The sequence below is a fragment of the Emys orbicularis genome, chromosome 6 (genome assembly GCF_028017835.1).
Source record: "Emys orbicularis isolate rEmyOrb1 chromosome 6, rEmyOrb1.hap1, whole genome shotgun sequence".
Classification (NCBI taxonomy): Eukaryota; Metazoa; Chordata; order Testudines; family Emydidae; genus Emys; species Emys orbicularis.
Genome location: NC_088688.1, coordinates 22,123,664 through 22,146,985, shown reverse-complemented (window position 1 = coordinate 22,146,985; position 23,322 = coordinate 22,123,664). Strand labels below are relative to the sequence as shown.

General features: G+C 43.0%; 1 protein-coding gene across 1 annotated transcript in view; it reads left to right on the top strand.

The window, feature by feature from the left end:
- The first annotated feature begins 3,902 nt into the window (after positions 1 to 3,902).
- Positions 3,903 to 23,322, top strand: part of LMAN1 (lectin, mannose binding 1) — a 35,111-nt gene continuing 15,691 nt past the window's right edge. Inside the window, exons 1-5 of the mRNA XM_065406273.1 lie at positions 3,903 to 4,128; positions 14,776 to 14,930; positions 15,018 to 15,125; positions 20,804 to 20,865; positions 21,832 to 21,931. Of these exons, the coding sequence (XP_065262345.1) occupies positions 3,903 to 4,128; positions 14,776 to 14,930; positions 15,018 to 15,125; positions 20,804 to 20,865; positions 21,832 to 21,931 (651 nt within the window). The remainder of the gene's footprint in view (positions 4,129 to 14,775; positions 14,931 to 15,017; positions 15,126 to 20,803; positions 20,866 to 21,831; positions 21,932 to 23,322) is intronic.

The window sequence follows — 23,322 nt, the reverse complement described above, 5'->3', positions numbered from 1 at the left end:
TTTTATTTTTTTTGCATACTAATCATAAAATATTTTGATTGAATTAAATCTTAACATAATACATAGCAATGAGATCTTGTATTCTAAATTTCAGCTGGAGTGATTTTATATAGTCAAGTTACAAGACTCTGGGGAAAAAATTATAATATAAAAGCTAACAGGCCTTTATATATAGTAGTACAAATGGCAACACTAGTCGATGGGTTTGTGTTCTCTAGAGTAGGGATTCTCAAACTTCATTGCACCGCAACCCCCTTCTGACAACAAAAATTACTACATGACCCCAGGAGTGAGGACTGAAGCCCAAGCCCTGCTGCCTGAGGCAGAGGGGCAAAGCCCAAGGGCTTCAGCGCCAGGTGTGGGACCTGTAACCTGAGCTCCACTGCCCAAGGCTGAAGCCTGAGCACCGCTGCCTAGGGCTGAAGCCCTCGGGCTTTGGCTTCGATCCTGGGCAGCAGGGCTCGGGCTTTGGCTTCTGCCCCAGCCTCCAGCAGGTCTAATGCCAGCCCTGCTGACCCCATTAAAATGGGGTCGCGACCCACAGTTTGAGCACCGCTACTCTAGAGGTGTAAATTAAGCACCGGATCTCTGGAATACCAGGCGGCCCTGCCTTTGGAATGCAGACCCAAAGGTGTATTGTCTTGTTCTGTATACAAAAATCTGCACAGTGCAAGCTCATAAAAATTCGACCTCTCCTTCAATGTGAAGAGAGACATGCACAGCTTCTTGCCCGCCCAGATATGGATTGCACAAACTGGGTTACTACAACACAGATTTTAAGTGGTTATAAGGGATAGCAAACAGAACAAAGCAGATTACTAAGCAAATAAAACAAAACATGCAAACTAAGCTTGATTCACCAAAGAAACAGGTCACAAAATGTAATTGTTCACCCTAGATGCTGAATTAGGCAGGATGCAGAGTTTGTGTAGATTAGAGTTCCAGTTATCTCTTCTTACAGACTGGACCCCTGTCTCAGTCTGGACTCACACCTGCCTTTCCCCTCAGGTACTTTCAGCAGTCTTTCTTCTTGGGTAGGCAATGGAGGAGAGTCAAGACCAACCCTCTCCCCAGTCTTAAAAAGGATCCATGTAAGGCGGGAAGTATATGTTTGATAATATAAGTATAAATATATGTTTGATCCCCATCCCCCTACAGAGGAAAAGTACCAGCAGTGTCCAAGGTGATATTTTGCATTAGGTGACATTATCACCTGATCTTGTAGTGTCAATGTAGCATCCCAGGAAACTCCTCAGGAAGGTGAGAGATTAGTATCTTCAGAGTTCTATTGTCCTTCTTAAATGGCTCATTCAGGCTGATTGCTTACTGTCTGGTGGGCATTTTCCCAAGGACACACACAGTTGTAACTGTTACATAGTCAATATTCCTAACTGCAGATACAGAAATGATACATGCATACAAATTGCATAATCACATTCAGTAAATCATAACCTTTCCAATGATACCTTACATGAGCCATCTTGCATACAGTATATCTTAGTTATGCCATATTCATATCATAACCATATTTTTGTGAAGAATATGGGGTGTAATGTCACACACTCTAATACCTTATTCATAATATGAATAATCCTCCATAGTGGATGCACAGGATTGTCTCAGAATTTTTCCTTGTTCTCAAGGTGGTACTACTGGAGCAGAGTTAAGGGTTGCCCTGGCACAGCTCATTGCAGGATTGGGGCTTATGTAAGGAAAGATCTTAGCAGGTGACATGCTATCCTAATTGGAGTGACTGGTGGAGGGGAACATAGTTTGCTTTATTTCATGCAAATCAGATATGGTCTCCTGGCACTGTGCTAATACAGAATCAAACTTTGGGCAAAGTTTGGGTAGGACTCTAATCTCAATTTGCTGCTCTCCTCCTCCTCCCCCCCTCCATATTCCCCATAATAACCAGCCAATATTTGAAAGCTAACACCAAGAAAGACACTTTCTGAAAACAGGGATATTCCTCTTCCAGCTAGGTAAAAATGTTGCCCGTCATTTCAAAATGGAACAGTGCATGCTGTAGGCCCTGGCGTCTACATTAAAGCTAAGGGGTGCTTCCAGCAAGAGGGTGCACCTGTACTGTGGGGCATGGCAGCTTGCAGCACCATGCACTCTTGTGCATTTAGACAGAGGGGAAGGAGTGACACTGGCCGCAATCTACTGTCCCTTCCTTCTCCCCGTGGGGGACTCCCCTCCCCCGCAAGACACTCCTCTCTCCATAGGAAGCTCTTTCCCCTCCCTATGGACCTTCTCCACCCCACCTATCTATGACGTCCCCTTCTGTCTCCCCTCTGACTGTTGTGATACTGGGCCTACAAATTTCCCTTAATTGTGAGCTCAACTGTAAAAAGTAAGTGACAGTATATAAAAGGTCACAATAGCATATAATAACAAATGTTGATGGGAAACGGTACAAAAGGGAGTCAGAAAGCCTGAATTAGTCCAAACCAAAAGACCTCCTGACATAACTCAAGGACTGTGTTAAGATCATGCTTGGTGAACAAGAAAAGGAGGGAACCAAAAATCAGTGAACTAAAATTGGTGTGTCAGAAACTAGGCCTAATTGGTGGACAAAATAATGAGAGGACAGGCTATTCTAACGAGCACTCTTTTTTGCGGGTCCTTAAAGAAAGAGACTTTGGGGTAAAAATTGACTACTGGCACGAGTTTCATCATCATGATTGCTACCCCACCATTTCCTGGGACCTTGGACCTTCTACATCCTAATTCTGACTGATGTCCTGAGCAGAACAGGCCAGAGAGAGCCAGATGATATCACCACTTTCATCCATTGCAGCTGACTTCTGAACACCATGTGAGACTTTATCTCTTCCCCCAACCCATATGTCCTTTTCTTTCTCTACCTTACTTCTTCTGAACACCATGTGAGACTTTATCTCTTCCCCCAACCCCATATGTCCTTTTCTTTCTCTACCTTACTTCTTCTCTCTCTTTTTTCCTTCTGTCTAATAAGAGTGTGCCTTAGCCAGCCAAGACTGTATATTTTGCAACACTGCTGTAAGGCTGTGACACAAAAGAGGCAACTAAAAGAAATTCCCTAAACAGCTCACACTGTGTGCTGGGCCTGTGTTCGTCCAGCAGTGAGGTTGCAAGTGAGAGTCAACACCAGAGATGGAAGCTGCATTTTCTATCTTTGCTGTTCTTTTCTTTCTCCTTTCTTTTGTATGCGTTTTGTCTTGTTATGGCTTTTAGGTTGCCTTTAACAAAATAGCAGCTGCCCATCTCAACTAACTTTTTCCCTTTTCCCCAAAAAGGACAGTTATTACCATCTTTAATACCACCTAACAGACCGTCAAACGGGGGGGCACGGAGGTTCCTTCTAAAGCTTCTTTACAGGGAAAGGGCATAAGGGATATTGTTAAAATTTAAGCCTCATTTAATGCTGTTCAAAGCCTTTAACTGTTTTTCCTTCTTTTCTGCATCTTTAATGTAAAGTTGAAAGGATTTTTCCGGGGGTGTTTGCCATGGAACTGAGCTGGCAAACCCCCGCACCTTGTTGAACGCTGTTTGATGCTGGACAACCCACGTACTCCATCTAAACTAATAGAACAGGACCTCCTCTCCATGGGGCCCCTCCATGGGACTCCACCTCCCACCTGACTCCGCCCCCTCCATAGGATCCCTTTCCCTCCCTTTGTGGCACCCCCTGCTCTCTGCCGCCCACTCCTGGCCGGGGAGTGGCGGGGGAAAGAAGGGGGCGGGGAGTCCTGGGGGGCGGGGACAGGGACGGAGAGGCCCCGCCCCCGAGCGGCGCTGACATGTAGCCACGCGCTCGACTTTGCCCTTTGGCCGGCAGTCCCCGCCCCCTGTCCCCGCAGCCAATCAGGCAGCGCCCTGTTGGCCGTGCCTGGCTCCCCGTGGCAGAGTCCAAGATGGCGGTCTCCATGCAGCGGGGCTGCCTGGTTGGGGGGAACGTACTTTGGGCCGCGTTGCTTTGCCTGGGCTGCCGCCTGCTCCTCCCCGCCGGGGCCAGCAGCCTGGGGGTCGCGGGAGGGGCCGCTGCCCAGCCGCACCGCCGCTTCGAGTACAAGTACAGCTTCAAGGGGCCGCACCTGGTGCAGGGGGACGGGTCGGTGCCGTTCTGGGTCCACACGGGCAGTAAGTACCCGCCGCTCCGCGGCCCGCCCTGGGGCGAGCAGTGACCTATGACCCCCGCAACCCCGGTAGCGACTCCCTCCAGTTGGGGGGCCGCCTGCCTCCTTGGCCCCGCCCCCCGCAGTACTGGCTCCCTCCGGCTGAGGGGACGCCTGGCCTACCTCGCCCCCCAGTACGGCCCCCTCCGGTCCCGGGGGGCGCCTGGCTCCGTGGGCATGCCCCCGCTAGTACTGGTGCCCTATGGCCCTGGGAGACGCCTGGCTCCCTTGGCGGGGCCCTGGGGGGCGCCTGGCTCTATGGGCATGATTCCCGGACTACTGGCCCCGTGAGTGTGGGGATACCGCACACAAACGTACATGCAGCTTGAGGCTCTATAGTCAGAGTTATCCACAGTACCTAAGCTCCTCGCTCCCACCAACAGAGACCCTGGTGCAGAGCGTGGGGGAGGGGGTGTTTCTATAATCATAATCCCCCGAAATCATCCCCCCTGTATTGTGTCTGGTAGCATAGCAGACTCTGGGGATCACAGTAAAAGTAGATGTGGAATTCAGGTTGACTAGTTAAAAAAAAAAAGTTTCTCATTGCTGTACAAAGGATGCAGCTCTATGTCATTACAGCCAGGTATGTAGTGTAGTTGTAGCCCTGTTGGTCCTAGGATATTAGCGAGACAAGGTGGGTGAGGTAATATCTTTTATTAGCCCAACTTCTGTTGGTGTGAGAGAGAAGCTTTCAAGCCACACAGAGATCTTCAGATCTTTGAAAAAAGCAACAGAGGGTCCTGTGGCACCTTTAAGACTAAGGTACTCTGAGCATCTCAGCTAAATGCAAGGTGGAACAGATTGTGTAGCATATGTAATTAACACACATTTTGAGGGAGCTTAAATTCATAACTGTACTATGATGCTTGGAATATATTTCCCTGATCTGAAGACGAGCTCTGGTGGCTCAGAAGCTTGTCTCTCTCACCAACAGAAGTTGGGCCAATAAAAGATATTACCTCACCCGCCTTGTCGCTCTGGTAAATATGGTGTCATTTGTGGTAGGGCAAATGTCAAGTCACTCTAAAACAATTTTGTGGGAGAAAAACAGATGCACATGTAGTCAAATTCTTGGAACTAGGCCAGTGACAATATGGCATCTGGTCTGTATAGCTATAAACAAATTAGGGTAGCTGGCAACTTTGGTCAATTCCTTGGCATATGCTTTCATCACATTTATTGCATAAAAGAAACTTGGTGCTGATGGATTATCTTTCCATGATCTCCAAGCACTGTATTATTGTTAATGAATTAAGCCTCACAATGCACCTTTTAGACAGGCAAGTAGAATCTTGCATCACAATTGTGGTATAGATAGTTTTGGCCTTTACCTATCTATCTGTAATTAGATACCTAAATAAGTGGTTTGACTCTTAAAAGGTGTGCTGAAAATGAAGCTACTAGTTCAGGTTCCTCAGCCAATTATTTTGAATTGACTTGCTCAAGGTCATGCAGGCAGTCAGTAGCAAGCCTGATAATAAAGCCAAGTGTAAATAACCACTTGATAACGCTCCCATTTGCTGTTTATCTTCTACAGCAAATGTATGTATATGTTAGCTCTTTGGCTACAAAGCAGGATTGGGAGTTTCAGGTTGTTTTTGGCCTCTTGTATGGATTTGAACAAATCACTTAACCTCTCCGTGCCTTAGCTGTAAAATTAGGACAATATGAATCTGAGGGGGATGTTAAGAGGCCTTGTTAATATTCATAAAGCACTCTGAGATTTTTGAATGGCAAGTATATGAATATAAAGTGCCATGTTGAAATATGAAAACCATATCTTCATTATGGTTTAAACAAGATAATATAATACACAATAATTTCATTTAAAATCCATGTCCCTCCTTTCAAATATTATGCTTCAGTCTGCGATTTTTATTTTGTTTTTATTAGTAAAATTACTTAATTGTCAAAACAGGTTTACTTACTATGTAACATGAAGCCCTTTCTAGCTTAATGATATCAGGAAAGTGTTCTTTTGTACTGACTGTTCTGTCACTGATACAGAAGCACTTGAAACAAATTGCGGTTACTTTACAAAAGACCCATACTGGGTCAGACCAGTGATCCATGTGGCCCAGTATCCTGTCTCTGACAATAGCCGGTACCAGATGCTTCGGAAGGAATGAATGGAACGGGGCATTTTCCAGTGATCCATCCCCTGTTCTCCAGTCCCAGTTTCTGGTAGTTGGAGGTTTAGGGGCACCCAGAGCATGGGATTGCATCCCTGACCTTCTTGGATAATAGCCATTCATGCAGCTATCCTCCTTGAGCTTATCTAATTCTTTTTTTGAACTCAGTTCTACTTTTGGCCTTCACGACATCCTGTGGCAACAAGTTCCACAAGTTGTCTATGCTTGTGTGATGGCCTTCCTTTTGTTTGTTTTAAACCTGCTGCCTATTAATTTAATCAGATGACACCTAGTTCTTGTGTTATGTGAAGGAGTAAATAACACTTCCTTATTCATTTTCTCCATATCATTCATGATTTTTTTAGATCTCTATTGTCCCCTGAGTAGTCTCTTTTCCAAATTGAACAGTCTTTTAATCTCTCATGCTGTGGAAGCTGTTCCATCCCCAGTCATTTTCGTTGTCCTTTTCTGCATCTTTCCAATTCTAATATATCTTTTTTTGAAAAGAAGCAACCAGAACAGCATGCAGTATTCAAGATGTGGGTTACCCTGGATTTATATAGAGGCATTATGATATTTCCTGTTTTATTATCTATCCCTTTCCTAATGGCTCCTAACATTCTGTTAGCTTTTTTGACTGCTGCTGCATATTGAGCAGATGTTTTCATTGCACTATCCATGGTGACTCCCAAGATCTCTCTTGAGTGGTAACAGCTAATTTAGACCCATCATTTCATGTGTATAGTTGGGATTATATGTTCCAATGTATATTATTTTGCATTTAGCAACATTGAACTTCATCTGCTGTTTTGTTGCCCAGTCTCCCAGTTTCGTGAGATCCCTTTGTAACTCCTCGTAGTCAGCTTATATGTTCCATTCTATGCATCTGATGAAGTGGGCTGTAGCCCACGAAAGCTTAATAAATTTATCAGTCTCTAAGGTGCCACAAGTACTCCTGTTCTTTTTGAGGAATTTTGTATCTTCTCCAAACTTTGCTTCCTTACTGTTCGTGCCTTTTTCCAGATCATTTATGAATATATTGATCCTTGGGGGATCCTGATATTGACCTCTCTCCATTCTGAAAATTGACCATTCATTTCTACCCTTTGTTTCTTGTCTTTTAACCAGTTACTGATCAATGAGAGGACCTTCCCTCTTATCTCATGATTGTATACTTTACTTTGGTGTGAGACCTTGTCAAAGGCATCCTGAAAGTCCAGGTACACTATATACACTGTATCACCCTTGTCCATGTGCTTATTGCCACTGTCAAATAATTATAATAGATTGGCATAATTTCCCTTTCCAAAATCATGTTGACTCTTTCCCCCAACAAATTGTGTTCATCTATGCGCCTGATAATTCTGTGGTTTACTATACAGTAGTTTCAACCAGTTTGCCTGGTACAGAGGTTAGGTTTACTGGCCTGTAATTGCCAGGATTGCCTCTGGAGCCTTTTTTTAAAAACAGCTGTTAATTAGCTATCCAGTAGTCATCTGGTACAATGGCTGATTTAAGCATTAGATTACATACCACAGTTAGTAGTTCTGCAATTTCATATTTGAGTATGGCCTGGTCTACACTACGACTTTAATTCGGATTTAGCTGCCTTAATTCGAATTAACGCTTGACCCGTCCACACAACGAAGCCATTTAATTCGAATTAAAGGGCCCTTTAATTCGATTTCTGTACTCCACCCCGACGAGCGGAGTAGCGCCAAAATCGAATTTGTCAATTCGAATTAGCGTTAGTGTGGCCGCAATTCGATGTTATTGGCCTCCAGGAGCTATCCCACAGTGCACCATTGTGACCGCTCTGGCCAGCAATCTGAACTCGCATGCACTGGCCAGGTGGACAGGAAAAGCCCCGGGAACATTTGAATTTCATTTCCTGTTTGCACAGCGTGGAGAGCACAGGTGACCACAGAGAGCTCATCAGCACAGGTAACCATGCAGGCTGATAATCGAAAAAGAGCACCAGCATGGACCGTACAGGAGGTACTGGATTTGATCTCTATATGGGGAGAGGATTCAGTGCTAGCTGAACTGCGTTCGAAAAGACGAAATGCCAAAACTTATGAAAAAATTTCCAAGGGCATGATGGAGAGAGGCCACAATAGGGACACAGATCAGTGCCGCGTGAAAGTCAAGGAGCTCAGACAAGCCTATCAAAAAGCAAAGGAGGCAAACGGTCGCTCCGGGTCAGAGCCGCGGACATGCCGCTTCTACGCTGAGCTAAATGCATTTCTAGGGGGGGCCGCCACCACTACCCCACCTCTGACTGTGGATTCCGAGCTGGGGATAATCTCATCAGGTACACCTGATGATTCCGTGGAAGGGGAAGAGGAGGAGGAGGAGGACGAGCTGGCAGAGAGCACCCAGCTCTCCGTTCTCCCCAACAGCCAGGAACTGTTTCTCACCCTGACTGAAGTACCCTCCCAAGCCTCCCAAGCCAGCACCCAAGACCATGACCCCATGGAAGGGACCTCAGGTGAGTTTACCTTTTAAAATAGAAAACATGGTTTAAAAGCAAGCATTTTTAATGATTAATTTGCCCTGAGCACTTGGGATGCATTCGCAGCCAGTACAGCTACTGGAAAAGTCTGTTAACATGTCTGGGGATGGAGCGGAAATCCTCCAGGGACATCTCCATGAAGCTCTCCTGGAGGTACTCCAAAAGCCTTGCCACAAGGTTTCTGGGCAGTGCAGCCTTATTCCGTCCTCCATGGTAGGACACTTGACCACGCCATGCTAGTAGCAAGTAATCTGGTATCATTGCCTGACAGAGCCTGGCAGCGTATGGTCCCGGTGTTTGCTGGCATTCAAGCAACATCCGTTCTTTATCTTGCTGTGTAATCCTCAGGAGAGTGATATCGCTTAGGGTAACCTGGTTGAAATAAGGGAATTTAATTAAGGGGACTGAGGTGGCCGTTCCTACTGGGCTGTTTGCCTGTGGCTGAAAAGAAATCCTTCCCTGCATTTAGCCAAGTGCAAAGGGGGGGGGGGAGGATTGGCCCAGAGCTTTTCGCGTTTTGCTAGCAGGGATCTTCCCTGATACCAGCCAGGCGGTGGGGGGAGGGAGAAAGCACTCATCCCAGAGAATTCATGGCGGGTGGGGGGGGGGGGGGGGTGTTAGTTTGGTTCCTGCAGGGATCTTCCCTGATACCAGCCACGCGGTGGGGGGAGGGAGAAAGCACTCATCCCAGAGAATTCATGGCGGGTGGGGGGGGGGGGTGTTAGTTTGGTTCCTGCAGGGATCTTCCCTGATACCAGCCACGCGGTGGGGGGAGGGAGAAAGCACTCATCCCAGAGAATTCATGGCGGGTGGGGGGGGGGGGGGTTGTTAGTTTGGTTCCTGCAGGGATCTTCCCTGATACCAGCCAGGCGGTGGGGGGAGGGAGAAAGCACTCATCCCAGAGAATTCATGGCGGGTTTGGGGGGGGTGTTGTTAGTTTGGTTCCTGCAGGGATCTTCCCTGATACCAGCCAGGCGGTGGGGGGAGGGAGAAAGCACTCATCCCAGAGAATTCATGGCGGGTGGGGGGGGGGGTGTTAGTTTGGTTCCTGCAGGGATCTTCCCTGATACCAGCCACGCGGTGGGGGGAGGGAGAAAGCACTCATCCCAGAGAATTGGATGGGGGGGGGGGTGTTAACCTTCAGCAGCAGAAAACAAGCTAACAGGAAAACTGCAGCACAACGGGCTTTGCTTGGTATGTGGGAAAGCAGGGCGCAGAAGCCTAAAGACAGTGGCTTACCATGGCAGCATGCAAGGTGAATTCTGTTGCCCCGACCTGCGTCTGTGATCTCTAGCAGCAAAGCCACAGGCACTCAATATTAAGAGGCAAAATGCGACCTTGCACAGAAATCACATGTGCTATGTAATGTGAATAGTATACACCGTGAAAGAGTATAAGCATTGTTCTGAAAAATGTATCTTTTAAAAAAATTCTCTCCTTTTTTCACTCCCTCCAGCAGGTGCAAATGTTTCAAGCCTCCCTCCTCCTTCCCGAAGGCTATCCCAGATAAGGCGTCGTAAAAAAAAGACGAGAGAAGAGATGTTTTCCGAAATCATGCAATCCACCAGGAATGAAAGAGCTCATCTGAATGAGTGGAAGGAGACGGTTTGCAAGTATAGGAAAGAAGCCAGTGACCGTGAGGACAGGAGGGACCGACGTGAGGACATGAGGGACCAACGTGAGGACAGAAGGGACCAACGTGAGGAGAGGAGAGACGCTCGAGATGAGAGGTGGCGGCAGGAAGATCAGAGGAGTCGGGAAGCAACGCTGGGGCTGCTGCGTGAGCAAACAGACATGCTCCGGCGTCTGGTGGAGCTTCAGGAACGGCTGCTGGAGAACAGAGTGCCGCTACAGCCCCTGTATAACCCCCCTACCTCCTCACCATGTCCCATAGCCTCCACACCCAGACGTGTAAGAACACGGGGGGGGAGGCTCCCTACACCCTCCCATTCCACCCCAGTGGACAGCCCAAGCAAAAGGCTGCCATTTTTTTAACCTTTTTTTACTGGGCTTTTCCTTCCCGCAGATCCTCCTCCCAAACCCCACTCAGGTTCTGTGCCGCTACAGCCCCTGTATAACCCCCCTACCTCCTCACCATGTTCCATAGCCTCCACACCCAGATGTGTAAGAACACGGGGGGGAGGCTCCGTACACCCTCCCATTCCACCCCAGTGGACAGCCCAAGCAAAAGGCTGCCATTTTTTTAACCTTTTTTTACTGGGCTTTTCCTTCCCGCTGATCCTCCTCCCAAACCCCACTCAGGTTCTCTCCCTCTTTTTATAATCAATTAATAAAGAATAAATGATTTTTAAACAATGGTGACTTTATTTCCTTTGAAAGCAAGCTGGGGGAAGGGGGAGGGTGGGTTCCTTACAGAGAATGAGTCAATAAAGGGGGCGGGTTTTCAGGAAGGATAAACAAACATAAATTTCACACTGTAGCCTGGCCAGTCATGAAACTGGTTTTCAAAGCTTCCCTAATGCGCAGCGCTTCATCGTGTGCTCTTCTAATCGCCCTGGTGTCTGGCTGCGAGTAATCAGCAGCCAGGCGATTTGCCTCAGCCTCCCACCCTGCCATAAAGGTCTCCCCCTTGCTCTCACAGAGATTGTGAAGCACACAGCAAGCAGTAATAACAATGGGGATATTGGTTTGGCTGAGGTCTGAGCGAGTCAATAAGGATCGCCAGCGACCTTTTAAACGGCCAAATGCACATTCTACCACCATTCTGCACTTGCTCAGCCTGTAGTTGAACAACTCCTGACTCCTGTCCAGGCTGCCTGTGTATGGCTTCATGAGCCATGGCATTAAGGGGTAGGCTGGGTCCCCAAGAATAACAATTGGCATTTCAACATCCCCCACGGTTATTTTCTGGTCCGGAAAGTAAGTCCCTTGCTGCAGCCGTTTAAACAGATTGGTGTTCCTGAAGACGCGAGCGTCATGAACCCTTCCCGGCCAGCCCACATGGATGTTGGTGAAACGTCCCTTGTGATCCACAAGTGCTTGCAGCACCATTGAGAAGTACCCCTTGCGGTTTATGTACTGGGTACCCTGGTGCTCCGGTGCCAAGATAGGAATATGGGTTCCATCTATTGCCCCACCACAGTTAGGGAATCCCATTGCAGCAAAGCCATCCACTATGACCTGCACATTTCCCAGAGTCACTACCTTTCGTAGCAGCACCTCCGTGATTGCTTTGGCTACTTGCATCACAGCAGCCCCCACAGTAGATTTGCCCACTCCAAATTGATTCCCGACTGACCGGTAGCTGTCTGGCGTTGCAAGCTTCCACAGGGCTATCGCCACTCGCTTCTCAACTGTGAGGGCTGCTGTCATCTTGGTATTCTGGCGCTTCAGGGCAGGGGAAAGCAAGTCACAAAGTTCCATGAAAGTGCCCTTACGCATGCGAAAGTTTCTCAGCCACTGGGAATCGTCCCACACCTGCAACACTATGCGGTCCCACCAGTCTGTGCTTGTTTCCCGGGCCCAGAATCGGCGTTCCAAGCCTATAACCTGGCCCATTAACATCATAATCTCCAAAGCACCGGGGCCCGCGGTCTCAGAGAATTCTGTGTCCGTGTCCATGTCCTCATCACGCTGGTCGCTGCGCTGCAATCGCCGCCTCCTCCTCCTTGCCTCTTTTTTCTGGTCCTGTGTAAGCATAAACTCCACGAGAAAGCGCGAGGTGTTTATAATGTTCAAGACTGCGTTCTGGAGCACAACGGGATCCATGCTTGATGCAGAATGGAGTCTGCAGAGTTCACTCAGGAAAAAAGGCGCGAAATGGTTGTCTGCCGTTGCTTTCAGGGAGGGAGGGGGAGGCTGTACCCAGAACTACCTGCGACAATGTTTTTTGCCCCATCATGCACTGGGGTCTCAACCCAGAATTCCAAGGGGGGTGGAGACTGCGGGAACTATGGGATAGCTATGTAAAAGCTACCCACAATGCAACGCTCTGGAAATCGATGCTACTATGGTAGCTTGGACGCAAACCACCGAATTAATGGTGCCTAGTGTGGCCGAATACATTCGAATTTATAAAATCGGTTTCCTAAATTCGAATTATATAAATTCGAATTAATCCTGTAGTGTAGACATACCCTTGGTTCAGAACTCTTGGGTGAATACCATCTGATCCTGGTGAGTTATTACTGTATAATTTTATCAATTTGTTTGAAAACCTCCTCTATTGAGACCTCAATCTTGAACAGTTCCTCAGAGTTGTCATGTAAAAAGAATGGTTCGGGTATGGGGATCTCACCCATCAAAGAATTAATGTAGCTTTGTCTTCCCAGAGTGCTCCTTTAGCACCTCAATTATCTAGTGGCCCCACTGACTGTTTGGCAGCCTTCCTGCTTCTGGGGTACTTATAGGGTTTTTTGCTATTAGTTTTTGTGTCCTTAGCTAGTTGCTCTTCAAATTCTTTCTTGGCTTGCCTTATAATGCTTGACTTGCCAGAGTTTAGGCTTCTTTGTATTTTTCTCAGTAGGTCTTGACTTCCAATTTTTAAAGGATGTCTTTTGGTCTCTAACCACTTTTTACTCTGCTGTCTAGCCACAGTGGCATCTTTATGGTCCTCTTACAGGTTGGTTGGTTGTACAGTAGGACCCTCCAACCTAATTGGGACCGGGGCGAGATCGGATAATCTGGAGAATGGGGAAAGTCTGAGGCTGCACCCGCAATCTAGCTACCACAGGAGTGATCGCCTTCTTCTGGACCTGCATGTGCTAGTTGTTTGGTTAATATGGAGAGCCGGATAATGGAGTGTCAGATGAATGAAGTTTTACTGTATACATTTAGTTTGAGCCTCTATTCTGGTGTTTTTAAACAGTCTCCATGCAGTTTGCAGGCATTTCACCCTTGTGAGTGTTCCTTTTAATTTCTGTTCAATTTCTGCTTCCTCATTTTTGTGTAGCTCCCCTTTTTGAAGTTCAGTTCTATTATGGCACTTTTCTCCCTGCAAGGATATTAAATTTAATTATTTTATGGTCACTACTACTGAGCAGTTCCGCTATATTCACCTCCTGGACCAGATCCTTTGTTCCACTTGGGACTAAGGCCATGTCTACACTAGCACTTATGTCGCAAAACTTTTGTCACTGAAGGGTATGAAAAAAAACACACCCCCAATTGACATACGTTTTGCTAGCATAAGCACTTGTGTGCACAGCGCTTTGTCAGCAGGAGATGCTTTCCCGCCAATATAGATACTGCCGCTCATTGAGATGGGTGTATTACGTCGAGGGGAGAGCTCTCTCCTCTCAGCATAACGTGGCTACATGAGTGCCCTTACAGTGGCACGGCTGTATCAGTACACTTGTGCCACTGTAAGCTTGCAAATGTAGACATGGCCTTAATCAAGAATTGCCTTTTCCCCTTGTGAGTTCCAGGACAAACTGCTCCAAGAAGCAGTCATTTAATGTGTCTGCAGATTTTATCTCTGCATCTCTTCCAGTTGGAAATCAAATTGTTTAGTGACATGTAGAAACTATACTTTAACTAAGTAGATAGAAATTTTGACGTGAAAAGTAGATTTATTGTACACTGTTTAGTTAATTTCTACATGATTTTCAGTGATGGTTTAAAGACTTGACTGTACTTCCAGGAGGCAGAGTGCTGCTCCAACCATTAGCATCTGCTATCCCAGATGAACTTTGAATAAGGCACTGTAAAACATGGAGTTCCCTTTAATTACAACATTTTGAATTATGAGATAATAAAGAATGAAATGTTAAATTTAAACATGTTACTACTTTAATTGCCCCTTAACTGTTCAAATGTTAGGTTCTTAAAACTACAATCCGAAAACAGTTGGGTCTTCCATTAGAGGGACCATCTATCTGCAAAATTATAAGGTAAAGTGTGCTTAGCAAATCCAGTATTTGCCTTATAATTGCAGGATGTGCTCTTCATGTTCTCTCATATGTTCACTGTTGGTTTTTTTTTTTTTTCTTTTTTTCTTTTTCAGATGCCATACCTAGTGCAGATCAGATTCGAATAACTCCATCTTTAAAAAGCCAGAGAGGATCAGTGTGGACAAAAACCAAGTCTATATTTGAATACTGGGAGGTTGAGGTGACATTTCGAGTGACAGGGAGAGGCCGGATTGGAGCTGATGGACTAGTAAATGAACTTGATTTAATTTTGAAAACAAATTTATTTTATAAATGTAGATCTTAATTTATGACTTTTTTAAATTTCTGTGCACAGGCAATCTGGTTTACTGAAGGTCAAGGCTTAGAAGGTCCGGTTTTTGGGGCAGCTGATACTTGGAATGGTGTTGGCATTTTCTTTGACTCTTTTGACAATGATGGAAAGGTTAGTTGGAAGCAAACTCTTATAATAAAGGTTCCAGAATGGTTTCACTTTTACCATTTTGTGTTCACACATGCTTATACTTTTTGTGAAAAATTAGCTGTTTTATATCAGGGGTTTTTGGCTTTCAGCTAGATGCAGGTTTTTTTAAAAAGAGAAAATGAAGCTTACAACTTTTCTGTTACGCAGTTTCCTAAAAGACTCCTTTATGACCAGGCTATGTTTATTTAAAAAAACAAACAAACAAACAAAAAGCTGAAGCTTGAAAGATTAACCTTGCTGTAGTTGAGGATCAGTGAGGACCAGTTCCTTTGCTAGATTTGAAGGGAAAATGGTTTTGATAGTTATACATGTTGAAACCCCTTGTACTTTATTAGGTCTAAATGTTTATGCGTATAAAAATTATATTGGGGCAAGGGCCTCATTAAGGTTGAATAGTTAAAATGAGTAATGGAATACAGTAATTAATGTTCCAACAGCGATGTTAACTTTGCATGTGCATCCCTGTGTTTTTTCTTATCTAAATATTAAGGCATTTTTGACATCCTAAAATATACAGAATTTGCAGTGTGACAGAGTTACTTTAGGGATCCAAACTTTTGTATCATTTGTTGAAGATGTTTTGTAATAATGTCAAACTATGTGAACTTAATTCATTTTTTTTTTGGTAATTCTAATAAGAAGGTCATTCTTATGGATTCTGATAGTCAAACTACACAGTAGACAGACTAGAATAAATTCTTCAATTTTGAAATACTGTCAGAACTATCTTTACATATGTTAACCATAGCTATTAATACAAACCACAGAAGTCTAAAGACATAGGTGAGATTTTATGTTGTACCTCTAAAGGGTATAGCACAGAACTCACAGCCCGGGGACAAGGGGTAAGGGTGCCTTTAAGTCACCATTATGTTCCCCCAGTTTTGGGAAGGTCTAGGAACCAGAGTGGACCCTGGCATCTAATTGGATAATCCTGGAGGACTGAGTTGTGGCATCCTGTCACTGCTTATAGGCAGCAGTGCTGCTCAGAATCGCCAGAGCATTATGTCTCGGAATGTATTCTACACTGAGGTTTTTGAGAGGGTCCTCAAAAGACAACCTGTGGCTGTCTTTCTCAGTTCCTGTGCCAGAGGAGTCCTCTCTCTGGCTGGATCGAAGTCTATTTGATTGTCTTTACATAGCTTTGGCCCCTTAACTCTGCATATGTGGAGTGGAGCTGAGGTAAGAATCGAACCAACCCAAAGTCTCATGAATCATGCCCTCAAAATCATGAAATTGATTTAAAAATCACAAGGTTTTTTAAAATTCTCTGTCTCGGTCTTCTGCTTTTTGAGCCTTAAGTTTCACTTGTGTCTGTTTTCCATATTTTCTCTGCAACCATGGCAAGAACCTTTTTTTTTTCTTTTCTTTTTTTTTTAAATGACAACTAAGATACTCATGATTTCAGGAGCTGGAGTTTTTGGAAAAAACACCAAATATCACAAGACTTGTGATAATATTGTGAGATAATATTGATACCCCATCATCTGATGTTAAGATCTTTTTAAGGAGCAAAAACTGTCTTTTTTTTACTCTTTGATTTTGATTTCTTTAGCTCTTTTCAAGGCGTTATATCTCCTTTCACTATTTGTTCACGTCTTATTTTCAGACATGACCTTTTACAGAAATCAGCTTGCTAGTTAACAATTAACGCAGAATGCTTCAAGTTAGGAGCTCGTGTAATCTCTTCTAAAATACTTAAAATCTTAATTGACTGTGCATTGGCCTTTGAAATGCAAATAATTTGTAAACGTAATCTGAACTATGTGCAAATATTTAAAAAACTCATTAGTTTCAGTTGAATAGTGCCACTTTTAAACTTAAATGAACAGTTATATGGTGCTAATAAAGTACTTTAACTTGACTACACTGCACACCTTACAACAGCCCAGCTGCGCCGCTGCAGCCATGCCGTTGTAAGGTGTGCACTGTAGCTGCTCTCTCTCGCTGGGAGAGAGCTCTCCCAGTGACAAAATAAAACCACCCTGAACGAGGGGCAGTAGCTTAGTCGATGGGAGAGCGGCTTACGACCACGAAGTGCTGTCCACACCAGTGGCTTTCCTCATTAAAACTTTTGTTGTTCAGGGGTATGTTTTCTTTCACACACCTGAGCAACAAAAGTTTTAATGACAAAAGTGCAGTGTAGACATGGCCTAACTTCAGATAAACACTGACATAATTGAATGTGGTTGTATAATTAACCTACAAGATTAACTCTAGCCATAGAAAAGCAGAAATATTTTTTTGTTTGTTTGTTTTTTTTTGGGGGGGGGTTAGTATAATTCCCTATAGTCCTCTCACACTAGGTATTTTTTTGTATTGTCATGCTGCAGGGACACAGTCAAATAGTTTAGGGTCTATAGTCAGAATTTATTTTAAAAGATTGCTTAAAAAACAAAAACGCTGGAGGCTTTAATATGGAGGAATTCCCAAATACAATTCAAGAACAATGGGAAAGTGAACTCCAAATTTATATTTCTATTTTAGATTTCTTTCCCTCTTTCTAAGGATTTTTCCTTAGAGAATGCAAAGAATTATATAGAATTCTAGTGGAATAATATGTACTTTGAGGAAAGGGAAAGATTTTTTTTCACCTTTTAGGGGTCTCCCAAACTCCATGTTTTCTGCATAACTAATTCATCTTCTCAACCCTTGGAGGCTATCAGTTAGTATGGTGTTGTAAATCTGCTCTTCTTATATCTTTAGTTTCTTCCAAGCTTCTAACAACTTAAACCAACACTTTCAAATATACCCGTCTCTTATATGTGTAGTCTATTAGAAATTATTTGTAAGTGTTTTTTCTTATGAATGTAATGAAGTCAACATAGATTGATAGATTCCAAGACCAGAAGGGACCATTATGATAATCTAGTCCGACCTCCTGTATAACACAGGCCATAGAACTTCCCCAAAATAATTTCTACAGCACATCTTTTAGAAAAACATCCCATCTTAATTTAAAAATTGTCAGTGATAGAGAATCCCCCACTACCTTTGGTAAATTGTTCCAATAGTTAATTGTTCTCACGGTTAAAAATTTGTCTTATTTCCGGTCTGAATTTGTCTAGCCTCAACCTCCAGACATTGGATTGAATTATGCCTTTCTCTGCTAGATTGAAGAGTCCATTATTAAATATTTGTCCTCCATGTAGATAATTACGGATTGTAATCAAGTCACCCCTTAAAATTCTCTGTGTTAAACTAAATAGATTGAGCTCCTGGAGTCTTATCATTATAAGGCATGTTTTCTAATCCTTTAACCATTTCCATGGCTCTTCTCTGAACCCTATCCAATTTATCAACATCCTTCTTGAATTGTGGACACCAGAACTGGGTACAGTATTCCAGCAGTGGTCACACCAGTGCCAAATTCAGAGGTAAAATAACCTCTCTACTCCTTCTCGAGATTCCCCTCTTTATGCATCCCATTTAGCCATGTTAAAACACACATTGTTTGCTTGTGCTCAGTTTACCAAGTGATCCAGATCGCTCTATATCAGTGACCTTTCCTTGTCATTATTTACCATTCCCCCAATTTTTTGTGTCCTTTGCAAACTTTATTAGTGATGATTTTGTTTTCTTCCATGTCATTGATTAACATTTTAAATAGCATGGGGCCAAGAGCTGGAAACAGGCCCATTCATTTTGAGATCTATCAGTTAGCCAGTTGTTATGCAGACAAAACTACACAGGATCGTTTTAGGGGGCAAGACAAAGATGCCACATTTATTATGATAACACAATTTGATTTATGACTAATACCTACACACAATGTAATGCAGCTGCTATATAGTTACCAGTCCTGAACATAGCTTGAGTTCGTGGCTTGGGATCGTAGCTTGTGGCGGCTAACTGGCCAGGAAAGCCGGGCACAAGGAAGGGCTGGGTCTGCCCTCCCATGTTGGCAGCAGAACATTACCCTCCAAAGTCTTCCATCTCACCCATCCTTTTTGTAGGCTTTAGTTTGAATCCAGAGTCTATAGGTCTTGCTGTGTCACGCTGCCTCTGGGTTCGGTGTGATTGATCAACCGTCAATTGCAGACGTGACTTTCAGCCTCGGACCGGGCTTTGATCTTCCTTCTATTGTACCTTTGTTATTTTCTTTTTAGGGTGGACTCTTCTTACTTTGTTAGGGCTGTTGTCTGCATCTTCAGCCTTTGGTGTTTGAACTCTATTTCATCAGGACAGGCTGGTGCTGGAGTTTGATTTCATCATCCATACATACCTCATTCACACATGTAAACTAATAAGATTACATCAGGGTTTTGCAAAAATGAAGGTTGCAGCAGGCTTTTACGAAATGGAGTGAGCGTTTTAAAATGGAGTTTGAGTTACAGTATGGACAAGTGTAAGGAATGACAAAGAGAACAGAAGCTACAATGTAGACAAGTATAATGAATGGCAAACAGTGAGCAGAAGTTACAATGGTGAAACAGTGCAAGTTTCTGTGATTTAAGCAGCAATTGGATTGAAAGTGAAACTTACAAGGGCAGCTGGCTGAAGGCTATGGCTCTTAACAAGCATCTTAATTGTCAATTAGCCAGTTATTGGGGTAACCAATTTTATGAATGAATGTTATTTCATTCATAAAACTTATGAAGTTACATTAATAAACTGAACAATTAAAAACAATTTCATTCATCAGTTCTACACAGTTTTAATCCATTTAATGTGTACCATGTTCGTTTTATATTCTAGTTTTTTAATCAAAATGTCATGCTGTACCAAGTCAAATGCCTTACAGAAATCTGAGTATATTATGTCAACACTATGACCGTATCAACCAAACTTATGCTCTCATCGAAAAAGATGAGTTAGTTTAACAGAACCTATTTTCCATAAACCCATGTTGATTGGCATTAATTACATTACCCTAATTTAATTCTTTATTAATCAAGTCTTTTATCAGCCACTTCATTATGTTGCCCAGGATTGATGTCAGGCTGAGAGGCCTATAATTACTCAGGTCATCCCATTACCTTTTAAAAAATTGGCAGATCATTAGCTTTCTTCCAGTCTTCTGGAATTTCTCCCGTGCTCCAAGACATATTGCAAATCAACATTAATGATCCAGTGAGCTCCTCAGCCAGCTCTTTTAAAGCTCTTGGATGCTTGTCATCTGAACCTGCTACTTTAAAAATGTCTAACTTAGGAGCTTTTGTTTAACATCCTCCAAAGATACTAGTAGAATACAAGGTCAGTCCTTCACCTACTACTCCTGTTATAGTGTTTAGGCGTGAAATGCTGCATCTTTATTGGATTTGATCATCTTTCAACTAATACCTTCAGTTTTTATTTTTAAATGATCAAATTACAAGAATAAATAGTAAATATGAAAATAGCATGTCCATAACTGAACTCCCATACTTTTTTTCTACCCACAGATCTTTTATAGAACAAAAGCAGGTTGCTGTTCTTTGTGTTGATTGACACAGTGCTATTTCATCAAACTATTTAGTTTTCCTACTCCCCTCCCACCAAAGCTGCATCAGAGTTAAGACTTTGGCTGTCTCTATAGCCTACTACCATGCTGTTGGGAAGGCTGTTAATGATATTGTATATTGAATCTGTTTCTAATTTGTAAAATTACTTTATTTTAAATTTTTAAACCCTGTTTGTTCATATGGTTTGTCTTTCAGAAAAACAATCCATCAATAATTGTTGTAGGCAACAATGGAAAACTCCTTTATGACCATCAGAAGTAAGTCTATTAATTTTATTTGGATGTGATAGACCTGTGGTATTGATTGCTGAAATGTTTGGAGGCTTTTTAAATAAGGTTGAAGACACTTAATTTTTATTGGTAAGAGAATGTCAAATAGTTTTGTTGTGTTCCATGTAGGTGCACATGCCAGACAGAGAGTGTGTGTGTGTGTGTGTGTGTGTGTGTGTGTGTTATAATATAACTGCATTGATTGAAATCACCTAGAAGCATACACTTTTCCTACAGATTGTCTTCTTCCATGGAGGTTTGAATTTGAGTAGAACTATAAAATGCTTTTTTTGTTGGAGAACCAGTATAATTTAATAGCTTTGAATTTTTTTTATTTATTTATTTATTTTTTAACTGTTGTGAATTTAGCAGACGCTGCACAGGAGTGCCAATTTATTTTTTTAAAATAGCATGGTGAATGTTGTGATAATATAATACCAAGTGTACCGGGACAAGGTGGCTCAGATAAACTGGTGAGGTACAGAATTTTTCACCTGTAGATCACTCATTCAGTTATGCCACAAATTCTCAGTGTTCACAAGTAGCTACCAGTTGACAACTGACATACCTCTGTGAAATGAATTGCTGGTCTCATTCATATTCCTGATCGACAAATGTCTACATCACATTTGACACCCTTGTTAGCTGTCTGCATAGAGAGTCTCCAGGAGGTGGTCCCTCTGGGTCAGTACTGAAGCACGTTGGAAAGGTAGCATTGGGAAGCTTGTACTGCCTCTGCCCATGCTTGTGTCCTGTGCTAAAGGACTTCACTTCACTTCCAGTGCTGTCAATCCTAAACCTTTTGGAAATGCAAAACTTAATTTAACTGTCCAGAGGGCTTTTGTTCTTGCTTGACATTTGTAATCCACTAAAATAATGAAATTTTCATGCCTTTTTTTCTAGCTAGTACATAGTAAAGATGTAGTTCTGTAAGCAGATTCTCTTCTTTCATAGTGATGGTTCCACACAAGCATTGGCATCTTGTCAGAGAGATTTTCGTAACAAGCCCTATCCTGTCCGAGCAAAGATTACATATTACCAAAAAACACTAACTGTAAGTACTCTGGTAGTCTTGAGATAACACAGTACATTATCCAACTTCTGGAGCTTTTAAGTATGAAATTTTCTTGAACTCTTATTTTAAAAAAAAAAAAAAAAAAGAAAGCCAAGTGAACTAAAACTTATGAAAATGAGGGACTGATAGAAATCAGATAAAAGTATAGTGTCGACAGCCACTTTGCAAGCTTCCCTAACTCTGCTATGCACCTGCAACATTCTTGCTTCTACATTCCAAGGCTGTTTTTGGCAGGTATGTCCAGTTTTGTGGTGTTTTTATGATGTAAGGAAATGTCCAAGAAATTTTTTTAAGTTTGTGGTGGAATGAACCCACTCCAGATGGAGAAATGGCACTAGGATGAGGCAGCTTTGAAATAAATGTTGTTCTATTTTTAACCTTAATTCTGGGCTTCCATAAAATGTGCCCAATTACCAAGTTCCAGAGTAGTTACATGAGCTAATTAATATGTTCAACTCTTTTGCTTTGGGATAAAAGTAGTAAAAGATGTCCTCCAAAAAGCAAACACCAGGAAGCCTTAGAAAAGATGCATCTTTCCTGGAGCCCTTAACTGAGTGGGCCCTGACGCTCTTGCCAGTACTTTAGATCTCAGTGCTGTTAGCCCAAGCAACTCCGTGCATTTTGTGGTGAAGGAGGCCGTCTCTAAGCTAACATCCAAATCCTTGGCTGTCCATTGAAGCCAACCCTTTGAGTGGCACCAAAAAGCATACAGGAAATTATTACATTTGTCAGAACTTGTGTAATACTCTTGCATGCTGGATAGAACTACTTGTATTACCCCAGTGATGCTTAGACCGAGGCTCAGGAGCTGCAAGTGGCTCTTTAATGTGTCTCGTGGCTCTTTGCAGCATGATATTAAAACACTCTGTGATTTGGTTAATAATTTAGAATAGTTAATAATCAGGATGCTTTTACTATGCTATTACCCAATTGTAGTTGATAAAATAATAATACTTGGTCAGTCATTTTGCTGTGAGAATAACATATAAATTAACATATATAATTTCCCCTGTCATACTGTTTTTAAATATGAATATATAGTACTATGGTAAATGAAGCCATGAATTCTCCCCATTGTGGCTCTTTAGGGTAACGTTGATCGCTAATTTGGCTCCTGAACCACTGACCTCTGAATATCACTGAACTGGGGAGCTACCTTTGAATTAGAATTTTAGGTTTTTTTTTCTTCCATTGCTACACTTTGGAAAATTAAGTTCTAACTGCTTTCTTTCACTGTTGGTGTCCTTTGGGGTATAAAAGATCTGTATTTCATACCCTGTATGTCTAATGTATAATCTTATAGATTTATAAAATAAAGAAATAATGCATTTGCTGCATACTCCCTAACTAGAACTTTAATAGCTAAAATT